This window comes from Borostomias antarcticus, assembly GCF_949987555.1.
Source record: "Borostomias antarcticus genome assembly, chromosome: 14".
NCBI classification, from domain to species: Eukaryota; Metazoa; Chordata; class Actinopteri; order Stomiiformes; family Stomiidae; genus Borostomias; species Borostomias antarcticus.
Genome location: NC_140247.1, coordinates 25,242,125 through 25,260,260, shown reverse-complemented (window position 1 = coordinate 25,260,260; position 18,136 = coordinate 25,242,125). Strand labels below are relative to the sequence as shown.

Sequence of the window (18,136 nt, the reverse complement as noted above, 5' to 3'; positions counted from 1 at the left end):
ACAAAACATTTTAAAATAATGTTCTGACGACGTTTTATTGGAGCGCCGCAGCCCCCTCGCTGGTAAATACGTCACTACTACGCGACCTCGCTCTTCCTTTCTCTCGTTCTGAAGATGGCGGCAGGGGTGAGTAAAATGGAGCGATGCACATCCATCCACATCCATCCGGTGGTTCCTGCTACAATCCAATGGGAATCTACCCCATCTGCCACTCTGTTCAATACGTCTATGTCTATATTACACCCCCAGACTACGAAGAGGACTTGATGGGTCTTATTTGTTGAAAAACATGCTTATTATTTCCTCTAGCTTCCATCCTGCCAGCGGTAAAGCTGTTGAATGACGCCTCTTCTTACCCTGTGCCACGTTATACATTCTGCAGTGAATTTACACAGTCTCCAGATGGACACTGTTTGTTCTGATCTAGCTTCATCCAACTCAATGAGTATGTTGCTACGTAGACATGACTTGTTTTCTGGTCAAGTTCTCACGTTATGCCGTGTGTAGTTGGGTCTAGATGGGCTAGCCAGGCAGGCTAGTGAGCTGGCAGGTATCTGACATCCCATAATAGACTCACTTGACTCCTGCGTAGCTAGGTTGTGTGAGAGGCTGTGGTCATGTTTGATGTGATACTGATTGAGGGCCAGGCCACGTATCGGCTTGGGAAGTGATGTTTCCCATCATGGCTGATTGATTGATATGTATATGATTGATTGATTGATTGATTGATTGACATGTATATCCTGAGTCTGCGCACTGCAGGTTGGTTGAATGTAATATCAGCCTCAGATGGCCTTTCAGACAGCTCTTATTGTAGGTAGGCTAATACCTGGCAGTTGGATGCCTATGTTATGTAATACACTAGTTTGTCAACTTTTCTTTGAACGTTCATTAGTTACTAATGGGTCATTAGAGTTGCTAATAGGCATTTGAATAAACATTAGTTGTGCCCAGAACCCCACTGATGGGGTGTTGAACCTTGTAATTTAGCCAGCTAAATTAGCCAGCCATCTTTGAGATGCGAATGTAGGTTGGGCATCTATTGGCTGACTGGCAACAGCACTTGGTGCATCGCTGATGTCAGTAGATTGAACTGGGAAATTAACACTAATTTGTGTTAACGCTTCATGGTTATAGTAAATATTGTACTGCAAAGTATACATCATTCATGCTTGCATTGAAAGCTGGGCACAGTTCTGATGATTGATGCCGTCTCTCCACAGACTCTGTACACGTACCCAGAAAACTGGAGGGCCTTCAAGGCCCAGATTGCGGCCCAGTACAGCGGCGCTCGCCTTAAGGTCGCCAGCAACGCCCCTGCCTTCACCTTCGGACAGACGAACCGTACACCCGCCTTCCTCAGCAACTTCCCCCTGGGCAAGGTCAGTTATCCGATCATCTCACCCCCCAACACGGGTCACCCAGAGGGACCCTAAGCCGCTCCATTCATTCTGTTCCACCAACAGCATATCTGATTCCACCAGTCGGTTATTTGAGACCTTTGTTAATTCAATTACATGTTCTTGTGGTGGAATAGAATTAGGGTTCTGGCTGTTGGGGGATGCACATACACTGTAAATAAATGGGAACCACTTTATGCATTCTGTAACTGGTTCATAATGCTTCTTTTAATAAACAGGTTCCAGCCTACCAGGGAGATGACGGCTTCTGTCTGTTTGAGAGTAATGCCATTGCTCACTACCGTAAGTCTCTCCCACGCACCTCCCCTTCCAGCACCTTAACCAGTGCCGATGTGTTGAACGATTGTATTAGTGTACCGTGGTGACAGTGACATATGCTAAATCATCCAAAGCTTTAGATCACAGATCCCGCTGAGACTCAAATCAAACTGTTTGTATAGCGCATTTCATACACGGAGACAACACAATGCTCTTTACAGAGAACAATGGGGGGGGGGCATAGGTCCCACCCCTACATATTCCAGAGGGAAGCAAAAAAACAGTTTCACCCAGGGGTCAGAAAAGTGAGCTGTAAAAATTCTTCCCTGACCTCTCAACGAGACGATCGAGCAAGCTCCTGGAAAATGTTTGTCTATTGGCTAAGAACATATACAGAGCAGTAAACATGGACTAGATACTTCATAAGAGAGACATGACTAACAGGAGAGTGCACAAATGGTTACAGAGAAGTTCCCTACATGGTCGGCCATTATGCGTTGGCTATCCCTGTAGTCTCTAATATGATATTAAAGTGAATCATATAACAAAGCACAGTAAGCACTTAGCAGAACAGGCTCATAGAGAATGCTGAAAGGCAGAGGTGGGGAAACAGAAAGCAGGGAGCCAAAGGTTAAAAAGGGGGAGGGTTGACTGGGTAGGGACAGCTGAGACGATTGGCATCTTAAAATGTTCAGGGAATGTTACACGTGTGCCTTTTAGTTTCTGCTGTTCTGCCTCCTTCGATGCCCTGTGCTCTCAGTCCTGACTAGATGTCCGTACGGCGTGTGTGTGTCCTCCAGTGAGCAGTGACGCCCTGCGTGGCGCCAGCCCGGAGGCCGCCGCCCAGGTCCTGCAGTGGGTCAGCTTCGCCGACGCCGAGATCGTCCCTCCAGCCAGCGCCTGGGTCTTCCCCACCCTGGGGATCATGCAGTTCAACAAGCAGGTATGCAACACTGGGGAATCACAGGGACTATATACAACCATACGTACAGTAACTGCAGTATAGGATAGAATAAGATATACATGTCCCAACATACTTTACATTCAGTCAGTATAAATATAACTGTACAAGTATCTAAGTCTAGGAGCGTCCTTCCTTACTTCCTCGCTCCCTCCCTCCCTCCCTTCCTCCCTTCCTATAATACACATGTATACATGCATATGTGCACACCTCCATGACACACGGACCGCTCAGAAATCCATCTATCCATCTATGTATCTTATCGATGTTAACATAGTTTGACTACAATTGGGGTCTACAAATGTATCTGTAACAACTGTTTGCTGCATAGAATTGATGAGGCATGTGTGCCTGAGAAATAGTTATTATAGTAAAGACTCGCTTATGTGATTGGTGTGTGCGTGCAAGCAGTCAAAGGTCACAAAGTACAAAACGGATAAAACCAAGAAATCAAATGAGGGTCAGGGAAGATGTGTCCGACGGGAGTGTTTGAGGTGATGATGATGATGATGGGAGTCGTGTTTGAGGTGATGATGATGATGATGGGAGTCGTGTTTGAGGTGATGATGATGATGATGGGAGTCGTGTTTGAGGTGATGATGATGATGATGGGAGTAGTGTGTGAGGTGGGAGCGGAGTACCACATACGTTTAATGAACAGAGGTAAAATTGGCAGTACGCCCAGAAATATGTGAAAGGGTTGCTTATATTCACCCAAGATTAGGCAAAGCATGAGCTCCCATCTTGTTTATTCGCTAGTAGAAAGGAAACCCCTCAATGCATCTTTTGTATTTTGATCTTCCAGTTCTCTGGGGATTGGACTACCAGCAAACTTGTATTAAAATCACTCAAATACAATCCGCTATCTCCGGGATATTATTGTTACATAATTGCGGTCCACAATTATCTTCACTTCATCGCCTGCCATGTTGCATCAGAGGAACGGCCCTTTTCCTGATCAATAGTGACATCATTCATAGGCGATATGATTGGTTCTGACTCGAGTCTGCGTCTGTTGGACCCTGTGGAGTTTTCCCCGCTGGCGTCCGTTCGACCACATGGATGGATACTAGCCTGCGTGCGCCCCGTCCTGTCCCCCTCTCGGTTCTGATGTCCGGGGGGTTTCGGGAGCCCTTGGCACCGACGCCTGGTCCCTCCGGGTGTGTTGTGTGTTATTTTTAACCTCCGTTGTCCTTCCAGGCCGCGGAGCAAGCCAAGGAGGAGGTGAAGAGGGTGCTGTCGGTCCTGAACCAGCACTTGAATACCCGCACCTTCCTGGTGGGGGAGAGGGTCACCCTGGCAGACATCAGCGTGGTGTGCTCCATGCTCTGGCTTTACAAACAGGTCAGTGCTACTACACCATGATGATGATGATTAATAAAAGAAAACACTTTATTTGTATAGGACCTTTAATACAAATAAATGCAGCTCCAAAGTGCTTTACAACAGTTTTTTTAAGACTTATTTATTTGCACTTTTGTATAACAGTACAATGACAACAGAAGCTGAAACAATACTTTGTAAATAAAAATACAACAGAATGTACATTAAAAATAGACCTAAAGTAAAAAAAGCAGGAAAATAAGATGGAACTGACTCAAAACGGTCCTTTTCCTGGTTTTCTAACTTTAGGATCATGTTGGTTGTTGCTGGTAGAGAGCCTGACCTGTGTGTTTTAATCTCTCTCTCTCTCTCTCTCTCTCTCTCTCTCTCTCTCTCGAAAGGTCCTTGAGCCCTCCTACCGTCAGCCCTACGGAAACGTGACCCGCTGGTTCACCACCTGCATCAACCAGCCCCAGTTCAAAGCCGTGCTCGGCGAGGTCAAGCTCTGTGACAAGATGGCTCAGTTTGACGGTGAGTCCCTCCAAAGCAATGCCGTTCCTGAATGTGTTCCCTGGACCGCCGTGCTGTGAACTACGTCCACGTCCTCCGAAACATGGCGGTTTCTATCCCCCCGCGGAGCCGAGCAATTAGGAACACGTCTTGTTCTTTCCCCCCCAGCCAAGAAGTTCTCAGAAATGCAGCCCAAGAAGGACACCCCTCCCAAGAAGGAGAAGGCCGGGAAGGACGCAGCCAAGCCCCAGGAGAAGAAGGAGAAGAAGAAGGAGGAGAAGAAGGCCGCCCCCGCCGAGGAGGAGGAGGAAATGGACGAGTGTGAAGCTGCTCTGGCCTCCGAGCCCAAAGCCAAGGACCCGTTCGCACATCTGCCAAAGAGGTAGGCGCCCCATCAACACACCCTAACGCCATACATCATTTAGTCCTGATTGACACCTCTGTTCTTTTCCTCAGTAGGAATTCTTTCATATTCTCTTTCTCCCATGTAACGCCAGTCCAATGTGTTTCAGATCAATGCACATTTTGTTGTAGACAGGTGTTGGTCAGAATTGGGCAGTGTGGGTCCAAGCCCTCACTCCAGCCAGCGCGCTCCCATTTCTCTGTGTGGCTGAGCTTAAATCTGAGAACTGACTGACTCTCTGCTCTCCTCCTCTCCCTCTCTGCCTCCATCTCTCCTGCTACTGGATTTTCTCTTTCCTTCATTTATCTCGCTTGGTCTCATACCTTTAACCCATCTGTCTCTCCCTCTCCTCAGCTCGTTTGTCATGGATGAGTTCAAGAGGAAGTACTCTAACGAGGACACCCTGACCGTAGCCGTCCCCCACTTCTGGGAGCACTTTGACCGCGAGGGCTACTCCATCTGGTACGGCGAGTACAAGTTCCCAGAGGAGCTGGCCATGGCCTTCATGAGCTGCAACCTCATCACAGGTGAGAAGACTTGTCAACACCTCCGAACACATTCACACCTGGAGTGCTCCTCATTCCAGACTCCTGTCTCTTCGCCACTTTGTCTTCTCCTCTTCCTCCTGTCTCATCTCCTCACAACCTGTCTTGTCTCCTCCCCTCCTGTCTCCTCCCCTCCTGTCTCCTCCCCTCCTGTCTCCTCACCACCTTGTCTCCCCCTCCTGTCTTATCTCCTCAACCTGTCTTGTCTCCTCACCTCCTGCCTCTTCACCTTGTCCTCCTCCTCCTCCTGTCTTGTGTCCACCTCCTGTATCCTCTCCTCCTGTCCAATTTCATCCCTTTGATTTTTCTGGTTCTTGGCTCTGAATTCTGAGGAAAGCTCGCTTCAAAATGACTGTTTGGTTTCACAGTGGAAGGGCGAGTTCAAGCAGGCAGGCAAGCCACTTCAAGAGCTCCTGTTTCTTGGCATATTAAGCACATCGCTTTGGTGCTCATTTGGAGAGAGGATGAAAGGCATATTTTTCGATCAATTTGTCTGAGTTGCCTATTTTCACAGACTTTTCTTTTGGCCACCTTTTGAACATGCCATTCTAGCTACACTCGAAATAACTGAGGCTAAAACTGTCAGGCGAGCTACTAGCTAGTTAACTGCAGACGGAGCTAAACTAACGTTAGCTGCACCATCAACTCATCTGCGCGGTCAACTCGCATGACCCCAGTCAATCGCCCAATGTGATCAAAGGTAGCCCACATGGGTGGAAAACCTCCAAATCTGGCAACGCCAACCTCACGAAACAGAGGACATTTGAAGTGCTGCTTGCGGTGGAGAAATTAGAATTTATGTCTTGGAGATATTACTATGAAAAGTATAATTTGTTCAGAGTCCGGAGGCGGTTGTGGTTCGGACTTGAGTCCGGACATTGAGGATGGATGAAATAGAACTTATTTATTATGTAGTGCCACCTGCTCGCTTTGGCCCTCATTTATCAATCGAATGTTAGAACCAGTGCAGAACCGATGGTACAACAGGGTTCATGAAACCGTTCGTATATGTTACAACAAAACAATAATGGACAGGTGCAAGGACAGGACGGTGCATGGCAGGGCTTGTAAAGTGCAGTAATATAAATAAAGTGCAAAAAGTAGTAGTGCAATTGGACTACAGAGTCGGTGCAAAGTCAGTTTAGTGCAAAGGTTGCAGGTGGCGGGGGAGAGAGTCAGAGGGGAGCCATGTTTATAAGTGGGCCGTGGGGGAAAACTGTTCCTGCGTCGAACAGTTTGTCTTTAACGACTGCAGGGCGGGCGTGCGGGCGCAGCCGATCACCCTCTCCACAGAGCGTATCACAGCATACGGATGATCGGGCGTTGGCAAATGTGCCGGCTGAAAACGATCGGCATTTAAATATCATGCCCCTCACCCTAACCCGGGGCCGTATCCTTTTCCTACCCCTGCCTCTATCTGGACCCAGGCACACTCACACTCACGCACACACAGACATGCACTAGTCCAGGGCTCAGATCCCCTTCCCCTCACCCTAACACGGGTCCGTATCCTTTTCCTACCCCGACCCCTGCCTCTATCTGGACCCAGGCACACTCACACTCACGCACGCACAGACATACACCAGTGGTTGCCATGTCTCTCCTGTGATTAGCCCTTTTTGCTCTGAAAATGTAATTTATTGCTCCTATAAATGTTCTCAGCCGGTAGACAAACATACTCCAAGAGCTTGCTCAATCGTCTCGTTAAGAGGGGTCAGGGAAGAATTTTTACAGCTCACTTATCTGGCCCCCGGGTGATTACTGTTTTTTTTTTGCTTCTTTCTGGAATATGTAGGGGTGGGACCTATGCCCACCTCCCTTGTTCTCTGTAAAGCGCATTGTGTTGCCTCTGTGTATGAAATTCGCTGTACAAATAAAAAGCTTTGATTACATCTTCTCGGTTCATAAGCCTCCCCTACAGTTGACATGGAGATGTGTGACACGGCCAAGAGGCGAAACCTCTGCAAATACTCTACTCTCCATGAGAAGATCCCTGATGGATACAATGTGAAAATGCCCATTTATGTTCGGGATATACATGACTAATGGGCTACATTTTAAGTGAGGAACATGTGGCTGCATCTGCTTGACGAGACGTGAGATTTGATCAACGCCTCCGCTCACATCCAGATTGTTAAACGCAGAGCTGTGCGTGGAAATGACTACGCCCAGTTCTGTCGGTGCGTTTGTTTCATAATTGAGAGCCGTTGTGATCTGTCAAAGCGCGCAACTCGTCACTGTTATTCAGATTTTGATGTCCTCAACCTCAACCACCTCCATGTTCCAAGCCAAGAAAGTACAGTGGGGCTCGGAAGCAAACGCCAAGCGAGCCTCTCTCTGACTGACATGTCCATAGCAGACTCCACCTGTGTGAAGGGTACCAACAACTCGCTCTCTTCCCCAGGAATGTTCCAGCGTCTCGACAAACTCCGCAAGAACGGCTTCGCCAGCGTGATCCTCTTCGGCGGAAACAACGACGGCAGCATTTCCGGTGTCTGGATCTTCAGAGGCCAGGAACTTGCTTTCCCTGTGAGTGACTCCATGGACACCATGTCGTTGTCTAAAAGCCATTATCCAAAACAATGTAATGGTGTAGAGAGTATGAATGGCACAGTCATGACTTTAACTACTGACTACTCTCTTATACAAATGGCATATTTTAGAGTAATAGATTTAATATGGTCTATAGCATATTTCTTGATGAACTGAGGCTAGCAATGAAATGATTAGAGTAGCAGTTTGATTTGATCGCCTAACCCGCTGTTGTTCTTCACAGCTATCTGAGGACTGGCAGATCGACTACGAGTCTTACGCCTGGCGCAAACTGGACACTGACAGTGAGGAGTGCAAAACCATGGTCAAGGAGTACTTTGCCTGGGAGGGCGAGTTCAAGCATGTAGGCAAGCCATTCAACCAGGGCAAGGTCTTCAAGTGAGCTGGAGGGGACGGCATGGCAGCAACACCCCCCCGCCCCCCCACATACGTCCGGGCACTTATACCTATGGACATTCAACCACCATGTACTTATACTGAACTCGAGAGCTTGGAGTTGGGAGAGGATTGTGTCTCAATGGCCCCAAAGTGGTTGTTTTGAGTTGAGAAATAAAGCTTTTTCCACAATGCAATTTTTCGGTTTTGTTTTTGTTTAAGCAGGAGTTGAATAGATGATTGTGTAGATGCTTATGTTTGACTCTTCTGTGTGCCTTGAGTTGTAATCCACCCTCCAGAAGTGTTCCTCATTTAGGTTTTAACTTCTGTAAGGGACGTTTATTGTACAAACCTGGATCTGGAGGATAGACATTAAGGAAAGACATACTGGCCTTAATGTGATGAACAATAAATGAAACCGACACTTGTGACTCAACCTTAATGATTTTGTTTATCTTTTGGAATGCCTTTTTGATGTAGTCTGAGTTAGAACTTGTCTGCCATAAATCTGTTTTGGCCTGTTGTATTTGGTATGGAGGAAGCCATGAGTTGTTAGCCAGGGAAGCTTCTAGAATGGGGAGAGAAAATGAGCGAATGCCGTCTAGAAATAGTTTCATCACAAAGGCAACAAAATGGCAGCTTTGGTATTCAAAACTTTTTTTTGTCGGGGGATATGGGTGGGTCCACGTTTGAGTGCAGGGTTCTTCTACTCCACCAGAGGGAGGACGAGGCCTTTGAATTGAGTAATTTAAATGGTATGGAAATGTATGTAGCCTCAAAAGAATGTGCTGAATCGAAATAGTTTGTACAGTATTCTCTCCAACAAATATCGACTTACTGGCAGATGTGTCCTGTATCCAATACACTCAAGCCCACGAGTTACAAGTCTGCTACTCTGGGCAACTTCTCTTGTCATGCTATATTCCTCTGAAACAGTGATTTCAGCAGGATTGTAATCACCTTGCCCTTTCATGGTTTATCATGTATCTCAGGGCAACTACTTCAGACCCCAATATACACTTTTATTATTATTCTATGTGCATTATGCTGTTAGCCTCTATGTTCGCAAGGCATTCAATTTCACGTGTAAGACGCGTGGCTGGGTCGATGTGTCGGGAATGTGAATGCTTAAAAAACTGATATAGGCTCTGTTCCAAAGTAATCCCTTGCTCTTGCTCCCTAGACATTTGCTTAGATCTCAAGATGATTTAATACAAGCAAGGAATTGTCCCCAAGCCAAAGGGCAAGGTATCGTCCGGTGTTTTAAAACAGGTGATGCCATTCCAGCGCCACGCTTCCTGAATCAACTCCCACGGCGTGGAAGGAGTGAATGAGCAGCTGTCATCTCGGACCTACAGACGGATTTTCTGTTCACTTGTCCACTTGTCCACTGCCTCCTAAACGGAGTTGTGAAATGCACAGGCTTTTACACGAATCCTATCATGAAATGTAGAGCGGAGGGTGGTGGGACGGCCAGAAGTGGTATGCTACACACCACCTTATCCATTGTATCCCCGTCCTCCCCGGAGAAGTTCACTTCAAAACTAACCGGGAGATATTTGTATGTTTTTGTAGCTGATTGAGGCATTCAGGATGAGGTGCACCGGACGTGCAGAACGACAGGCCTCCAGCATGCGTTACTTCACTGTCTTGTCTTGTCCTTGCATCCTGTATATTCTAGTCTATTCTATTCATTAGCGTTATGCACCAACATTGCAAAACACATTCCTAGTAGGCCTATATGTGGAACCCTACCTGGCAGAAACAAAGATTCGGATTTGGGTGTTACTCCTCCAGGATCAGAGGTTGGGTGTGGCATTCAACCCTAAAAGGCCCCATAGCCAACCTAACACACCGTAGTACTTGTCTTTATTTTATCTTTCATGCAACCATATTATACTAAATAATTTCTCTCAAAAACCTTGACAGGTGGGAGGGAGAGCATCGCCATGGCTAGTTGACCTGTCGAGCAGCGCCGAAACACTCAGTGAAAAGAGGGACTTCACCTGGAGATAAGGCACACACACACACACACACACACACACCTACTTAAAGGTATGTTTTACATGATAAAATAAGGTAAAACCTTTTAGAACTCCATTGTCCTCCACCTAATAGTGCTTCCTTGTCACTGATTTGGTGAATGAGTGCTCTCCAAATACAATCTCGACTCGTTTGAAATCAGTTGAGTGGATTAAAAGGAACTGACTCAGCTGTGCCAATTCAGTCACTTGATAAGGTGATGATAAGCATACAGCAAATAAAATGATGTATGCTTAACACACACACACACACACTCACACACACTCACTTTATCCAGCTATTTGGCTTTCTATGGGTAAAGCTATTTGGATTTGTTCCTCTGTAGACTCATGGAAATGAGACTATGGAAATGTTCCCCAAAACAATGAGGAGCAGTCCAGGTCCTTGAGCTGGTGACTCATCCATCCTGCGGATCATGCTTGCAGCCTGTAACCTGAGTAAGCAACTTCACCCACACAGCAATTATGATCGTCCCAAAAGCCTCTTACAGGGTTGCTATATTCCTTGAATAAGGAGTGGTGTTTGTTATCCAAGCTTTACATAGCTCAGTCAGTGCATGAAAATAATGCATGTTGAGTAGACAGTGGAGAAGTGAAGTAGAACATTTCGCACACACGCACACTCTCTCTCCCCCTCTCTCTCCCCCACCCCACCTCTCTCTCACTCATTCTCTCTGTCTCTCCCTCTCTCTCCCCCACCCCCTCTCTCTCACTCATTCTCTCTGTCTCTCCCTCTCTCTCCCCCACCCCCTCTCTCTCACTCATTCTCTCTGTCTCTCCCTCTCTCTCCCCCACCCCCTCTCTCTCACTCATTCTCTCTGTCTCTCCCTCTCTCTCCCCCACCCCCTCTCTCTCACTCATTCTCTCTGTCTCTCCCTCTCTCTCCCCCACCCCCTCTCTCTCACTCATTCTCTCTGTCTCTCCCTCTCTCTCCCCCACCCCCTCTCTCTCACTCATTCTCTCTGTCTCTCCCTCTCTCTCCCCCACCCCCTCTCTCTCACTCATTCTCTCTGTCTCTCCCTCTCCGCAGGCTGAGAAGCCATAACAAGCCAGACCCTCCCATGCCGCTTCAGTTTGTTCAGTAACTCCAGAGTTAAAACTTAAAACCAAAACCAGCCTCAAGAACAATACACAGCATTATGCCAACAGCAACACCCCCGCCAACACCCCCACCGCCCTCCTGCCCAACGCTTTACTTCTGCTCGGGCCTCACACTGTCGGCTCTAACCTGTTCCTTCCTCTCCCTCCCTCGCATCCGACATTTTTGTTCTGTGCTCTAACGGGACGCGTGTGAAACGCAGTCGCAGAAAGTGTTTTTTGGTGTGTGTGTGTGTGGGGGGGGGGGGGGGGGTACTGTTCGCTTGCCTGTCGTCGTCGTCACTCAGTCCCATGTGAAATACGCATGTGCTCAGCATCTGGTCCGCACATCTGGGTCTGGACAAGGGAGGAGAACTAACACTGTTTAGTGAGGGATCGACCTCTCCCACAATCTCTCCACTCCTACTCTACACACGCTCCTGCTCCGCCATCTTCTCCTCAAATCTATCCATTTTAACTCCTATTTCTCTTGCTATCATACTTCATATTATACTTGCTATCATACTTTCATACGCCTAACGAGTCTTACAGTTGCTGTTAAGTTCTAGTGTAAACTTGATGGTTCCTCATCTCCAAGAGTTGTCATGGCAGGGAGTGAGGGAGCGAGCTATGGAGGAATGAGTGAGTGACTGAGCTATGTTCTGTTTGAGGAACATTTTTTAGGATGTGGCTTTAGCCACGTCGGGCTCACTTTGGAATCTTTCCACCTCTGACAAATTTCTGCCTCTTGGAGGAGGTCTGAGTTTAACAGCCCTGTATAAGAGAGATGTCATAACCGGATGACATGCATATCATTCAGAGATGTTCACCAACAAGAGGACCAGTGTTTCTGAGGCTGTAACACACAAGGTCCTTCTGCTCTGCTACCCAACGTTATATCAGTTACTGTACTCACTTTATTGACCGTTATGTCACGCACGCTCTCACAAATGGAATAGTTTAGATGAGAAACAGGAGGAGGATTAAGTCATGCTTAGTTTTTCAGGCATTCTGCTGTTTTTTTTCCTGCACGTTCTGGTAAATGGCCCTGTGGTCCACATTATTGGACTTTCTCAGATTTGCTGGGAACAGAATATTATTTTTAGTGGTTAACAAGTCAAGATTTCATTCGGCAGGAATGTAACCTTTGGTTTGGAATTCCTCTCCCAGTCTTATCTGGGGTGTGGGGCGTATCCCCTGTGTTCCAGGGGGTGTGTACATTTCACTGTGCCACTAAAATGCAGCATAGTAATTTTGAACTGGAATGGAATGAACAGGTCAAAGGTGAACTTTCCGAGACAGAATAGCTATAAGGGGACAGTTAGCCTGACATCCATGGAACATAGTCGTCACCAGGCAGGCACGGCCACATAACTAAGTTGTTCAGTAATACTCTTTTATATTTCATTTTAGTTTTTATGTTTGTCCGTCTAGCTGAATTCTTGTGTTTCTGTGAAAGAGAAGAAAAAGTGTGTCATACTCATACCAGAAAAGAGCAGAGCGTAGAGAGGAGAGAGGGACCAAGAGGGAAAACAGACAGCCCCTGCACTTCTGGATAGGAAACCCCATAGTTCTGTAGGCTCATATTACCAGAGCTGGGAGGTGGAGTTGATTCTGCCTGGACGTGATGTTGTCTACAAAGGTTCTAGTACAATGCTTTGAAATATCCACAATTTTAAAACTATTGATTATTGCCACGTACTGTCAAAGGAACTTAAGTTATGCTACCAGTCAGAACAAACAAAATATTTGTATCATGTCTGTTTGGTCATCTTGTCATGTAAATGTGTGGACTATGCAGATGCACACTAATCTTGCATGCAGATAGAATCTCCACACTTCTGATGTTAACACGGGGTTTACAGCAGCTACATATTTTAGGATGGACTGTGCTAAAAACACGCCTAACTTGTTAAACATCTGTCAGAATGCACTCCCCCACCCCTGCCTTGTGTCACCAGACTTTTAGTCAGTTAGCAAAGGCAGTTGAGGTCTTTGAACAAAGAGATTGATTGCTAATTCATGTATTGACTTGCTGCGCAGGGATTCACTCCCACCCAGAGCAGTGTAGGACTGTTGGAATGCGTACAGCTATGAGCAGAATGTAGCCCACAGGAAGGTATCTGTCTGTCAACAGAGGAGGGCAACATTTTTTATCACCCTATGGATCAATAGTGAGCACCTCAGAACACTGAACCACAGCTGCACATTATAGTGAAACCAACACTGTGAGCATTGAGAAAATACTGGGTGCTAATCAGATGTGGATAATCTGGTTTTTTAACTTTGCCTTCAGGTTATAGCCTGATCTCGTCTCAAATTATTTACGCATGATGTTTAATTCTAGGCGGAGCCCTACCCCGATGCACCTTGAGCAAAGCAGAGTTTACTCAATTACCAGTTTAAGTGGAGGTTTACTGGTCTGTGTGTGCGGTGATGACAAGACCGAACACGTAAAAGTTGTTGAGCGTGTGAGTTGATGTCTCAGGCCAGTCTGAGGTGCCCAGCCTCAAAGCCTATTCTCATGGACGGACATTTTCAATTCACAATAAGAGCATAGAATTCATTTGACAGCACTAATTCAGCACTGCGTGGTACAATATTTCAGGCTGCTTTTTGGCATCTGATATTTACACATACACACAGGGAATTGCTATGGAAACATCCCTGCAATAACCTGCCCCCTTGCTTATTATGTTGCCATAGCAGCCATCCCAGAATAGTCTTTTTTTCTCTTCTCCTTCTGTCCTTCCCTCGTGTTGGTGACTCACAGCGCGCAGTGGAAACCACAATTCAGTCTGTCTCTCATTCCTTTACCCCGACATTCTTTCTCTACTAGAAGTAGGGCTCAGCCCATCTGAGCCATATGTGTGTGTGTGTGTGTGTGTGTGTGTGTGTGTGTGTGTGTGTGTGTGTGTGCAGGGGAATCCCGAGAAGATTGGGAAATGACAGAGTAACTATGGCAACCAGAAATAGATCAGCCGTGCAGGGTACTGTAGTAATGTATGACACACAGTCATTACCAGAAGGCTGTTGTTTATGCATGCTACAGTACATGGATACCATGGAGTAAGTAACCATGGACACCTTTGGTATTGTGGTGATATTCCTGTGACCAGTTTTGATTGCCCCATATCAGAATATTGACATATTTATAAAGTCAACATTGAATTAACTCTTCAGAACAGTAATATATTTGACATGGCTCTTTGCATGTACTTTCTGTTTTCTGTAGAAATTGTTAAATGATTTCTGTTCTGTCTGAAATTCAAATCTGTTCTGAATTGGAAATTCCTTTAATGTAGGCTATTTGATCTATATCTTATTGGGTATCTGTTTTGTGTGCAGTCGCTCACAGTAAATATTCTGTGTTGAATTTTGTACATACTGTAAAGCCTAATATATTATCTATTGTATATTTCTATTGGAGGCGGCTGTGGATCAGGAGGTGGAGTGGGTCGCAGGGTTGCCGGTTCGACTCCCGGCTCTTCCTGACGACATGTCACAGTGTCCTTGGGCAAGACACTGAACCCCAAATTTCTCCCAATGAGCAGGCTAGCACCTTGCATGGCAGCTACCGCCATTGGTGTGTGGATGTGTGTGAATGGGTGAATGAGAGGCCATTGTAAAGCGCTATATAAGTGCAGTCCATTTCCCATTGACTGCACCATTGTATGAATGAATGAAAAGGGTAAACAACATCTAGACTGGCCACAATAATGCAGACCAACCTTTTTTATTTTTTAAAATCTTTTTACAAGTGTTATGTAATGTACTCCACATTATGTCCTATTGGACTCCAAAACAACAATTTTAGTTGACATTTTCAGCAACCACAATAGCAGCAAACAAGTACAACTCAGTTTCCATGAAAGCAAGATGCTTCACAAAGCATTGCAGCCCTTGAAGTCTTTCCTCATTTTCGTTCTAGTAAGCACCTTTTGAAAATGAGAATTCTTCGAAAAGCTTTTGTTTAAGTTTTGTTGTGTTTGTTTATATTCTTGAGTGGCTTGATTTTTTCAGTGGTGTCCCAATCAGCATGTGAGTCATAACATAGCAATGAAGATGAGCCGGAGAGAGGGGGTGGGGGGGGGGGGGGGGGGGGTCAACAAAATCACAGATTCTGCCCCATGATCTCTAAATGATCTTATGAAACACAGATGCCGACTATTCTCCACCAAACACTAGCAGTATTGTTCACATGTTGGATGGAATTTCAGCTGGTAATTATCTTTTGTATTGCAATGTTCTACTGTTGTCATGAGACCTTTCTTTTGCTTGTTACAATCACCCACACTCATCCTAATCGAGACGTCAGTCCATATCATCCTAAGATGTCCATCTAAGATATCAATCCATACCGTGGGTGGCTCAGTGCGTTACTGTCTTTCTGTGTGGAGTTTGCATGTTCTCCCCGTGCTCACTCAGGTTCCCTCCACATAGAACCCCAATATAAAACATCTCTTCAGTCCTGTCCCTGACTGAGCACTTGGACTTGGTCCCCGGGCGCCACTGACCAGGCTGCCCACTGCTCCTGGCTGTCCCTGGAGGAGGACACTGACCAGGCTGCCCACTACTCCTGCTGCTCCTGACTGCTCCTGGAGGAGGACACTGACGAGGCTGCCCACTGCTCCTGGCTGTCCCTGGAGGAGGACACTGACCAGGCTGCCCACTGCTCCTGGCTGTCCCTGGAGGAGGACACTGACCAGGCTGCCCACTGCTCCTGGCTGTCCCTGGAGGAGGACACTGACCAGGCTGCCCACTGCTCCTGGCTGTCCCTGGAGGAGGACACTGACCAGGCTGCCCACTGCTCCTGGCTGTCCCTGGAGGAGGACACTGACCAGGCTGCCCACTGCTCCTGGCTGTCCCTGGAGGAGGACACTGACCAGGCTGCCCACTGCTCCTGGCTGTCCCTGGAGGAGGACAGCTTGGATGGGAGAAATGCAGAGGATAAATTCCTCCGGTGACCCCCATTGCGTGTGTTTGTGTGTGGTCTTGTGTGTTGTGTTCTGTCCTGTTTCGCTGCTCACTTACGCGTGTGTGTTTGTGTGTAATTGCTGTGCGCCTAATAAATTACCTTTGAGGTCCAGTAATTATGATGATGATGATTATTACTATTGTTGTTATTACTATTATTATTATAATTATTATTATTATAATTATTATAATTATTATTATTATTGTTGTAGTTGTTTTTGTCGTTATTGTTGTTGTTGTTGTTCTTCTTCTTCTTCTACTTCTTCTCCTTCTTCTTCTTCTTCTTCTTCTTCCTAGTATTATTATTATATCTGGCTATATTAAGACATATCAAAATATGAGTGTTGGTCCATTCCCTCCATCTGAATATGATTCAGCCAACAATGAACCTGTTCTTATCCTTTGTGTGATTGGTCATAGCACGCATACACACCCAGAAGATTAACCAGGCCCATGGTCCCAGATCTAATCCTACTCTACGACCTTCCCTGGGTCCCTGCCTGAGCCGTTCTGTTTGAACTGTAGTCATGGGCTGTGACTCAACGTGACACCAACCCCAGATATTTGCGCTGGTTCACACAGACAGACACACCTAGGCCGACCCAGGAAACACCCATTCCCATATAGCCTTCATATCCTCCTATTCAACTACTGAGACTTTGCGCATATATACTTCAGCTTACTCACCACATCAGCACTTCCATAACAGGACAGTCAGATGAAATGTTGAAATAAAATATTGAGACATACAGGCATTATAGAATGTCCAAAGTTGGCCGATGGTGTTCTGAGAGTGGCCTAGAGTTAGCAGGCAATGTGAACAACATAACATTAAGCTGATCCTTGAAGCCAACCACACCCTAGCTACAGTAAGACAAACAGGTATTCAGTACACAGGTGCAGGGGCAACACAATTGGCAGGTGGAGGAACAGATGCAGGACTGTATTTACTTGTGCATGAACCCTGCACACTGCGTTTGTATGACAAGGCTAAACGCAACGTGTAGCTGAGCTGAAGCATAATTTGAAGTTTGATGATATTTTGTTGAGTCTGTCTTCATATTTGAACGAAAAGGGCATTAGAAGTTGCGTTCCAGTCTTATTATCAAACTCCATGTTCCATACTACTTCTTTTTATGATGCTTTCGTGATTACTTGACCCTCACGGTCCAAACTCCGTCTGGAGACCTTCAAGACTCCCCCCTGTCCCACTCCACACATGTTGGGCGTTATCTCCTCACTTTAATCTCTGTGTGCTGCGAACGGGTATTTTCATACCAAACAGGCAATGGTCTTTTGTAGAACGCTGCAGCCTCTTCTAGTGGGAAAACAAAATCAGACCTCTCTTGACTCATAGCGGTGTGCCACTCCCTGTCCTTCCCCACAAAGACGCGCGGCTACTTCCTCCGTGTTTGCTCTTGTGCTCCACTGTTTGCTGTTTCGCTTCGGCCGGCATGGGCGTGGCATGGGGATAGGAGAAAGGGTGGTTCAAGGATCCATCTTGATACATAAAAGCATGCACAGACAAACCTATGCACGCACACGCACACGCACATTCCACAAATGCAACATTTTAATTTACTATGTTCCCCTCTGTCACTCTCTCAGCACAAAAGCTGTTTCTTCCCAACTGCCACCAGCCTCATCTACAACTCTACTGGCTGCAGCATTATTCTGTACATTACTTTTCA

At 46.4% G+C, this 18,136-nt stretch overlaps 1 protein-coding gene across 1 annotated transcript; it reads left to right on the top strand.

The window, feature by feature from the left end:
- Positions 1 to 103: 103 nt before the first annotated feature.
- eef1g (eukaryotic translation elongation factor 1 gamma) lies at positions 104 to 8,791 on the top strand. The gene is made up of 10 exons (XM_084449283.1): positions 104 to 126; positions 1,224 to 1,382; positions 1,640 to 1,703; positions 2,480 to 2,622; positions 3,841 to 3,984; positions 4,365 to 4,494; positions 4,642 to 4,855; positions 5,231 to 5,403; positions 7,826 to 7,950; positions 8,198 to 8,791. Exons 1-10 carry the CDS (start codon positions 115 to 117, stop codon positions 8,354 to 8,356), a joined length of 1,323 nt encoding a protein of 440 aa, XP_084305409.1. The 5' UTR covers positions 104 to 114; the 3' UTR covers positions 8,357 to 8,791.
- Positions 8,792 to 18,136: the final 9,345 nt, after the last annotated feature.

Coding starts and splice junctions, on each gene's coding strand:
- eef1g (XM_084449283.1), top strand. Junction 3,985..4,364: donor TGCTCTGGCTTTACAAACAG/GTCAGTGCTACT, acceptor CTCTCTCGAAAG/GTCCTTGAGCCCTCCTACCG. Junction 4,856..5,230: donor TTCGCACATCTGCCAAAGAG/GTAGGCGCCCCA, acceptor CCCTCTCCTCAG/CTCGTTTGTCATGGATGAGT.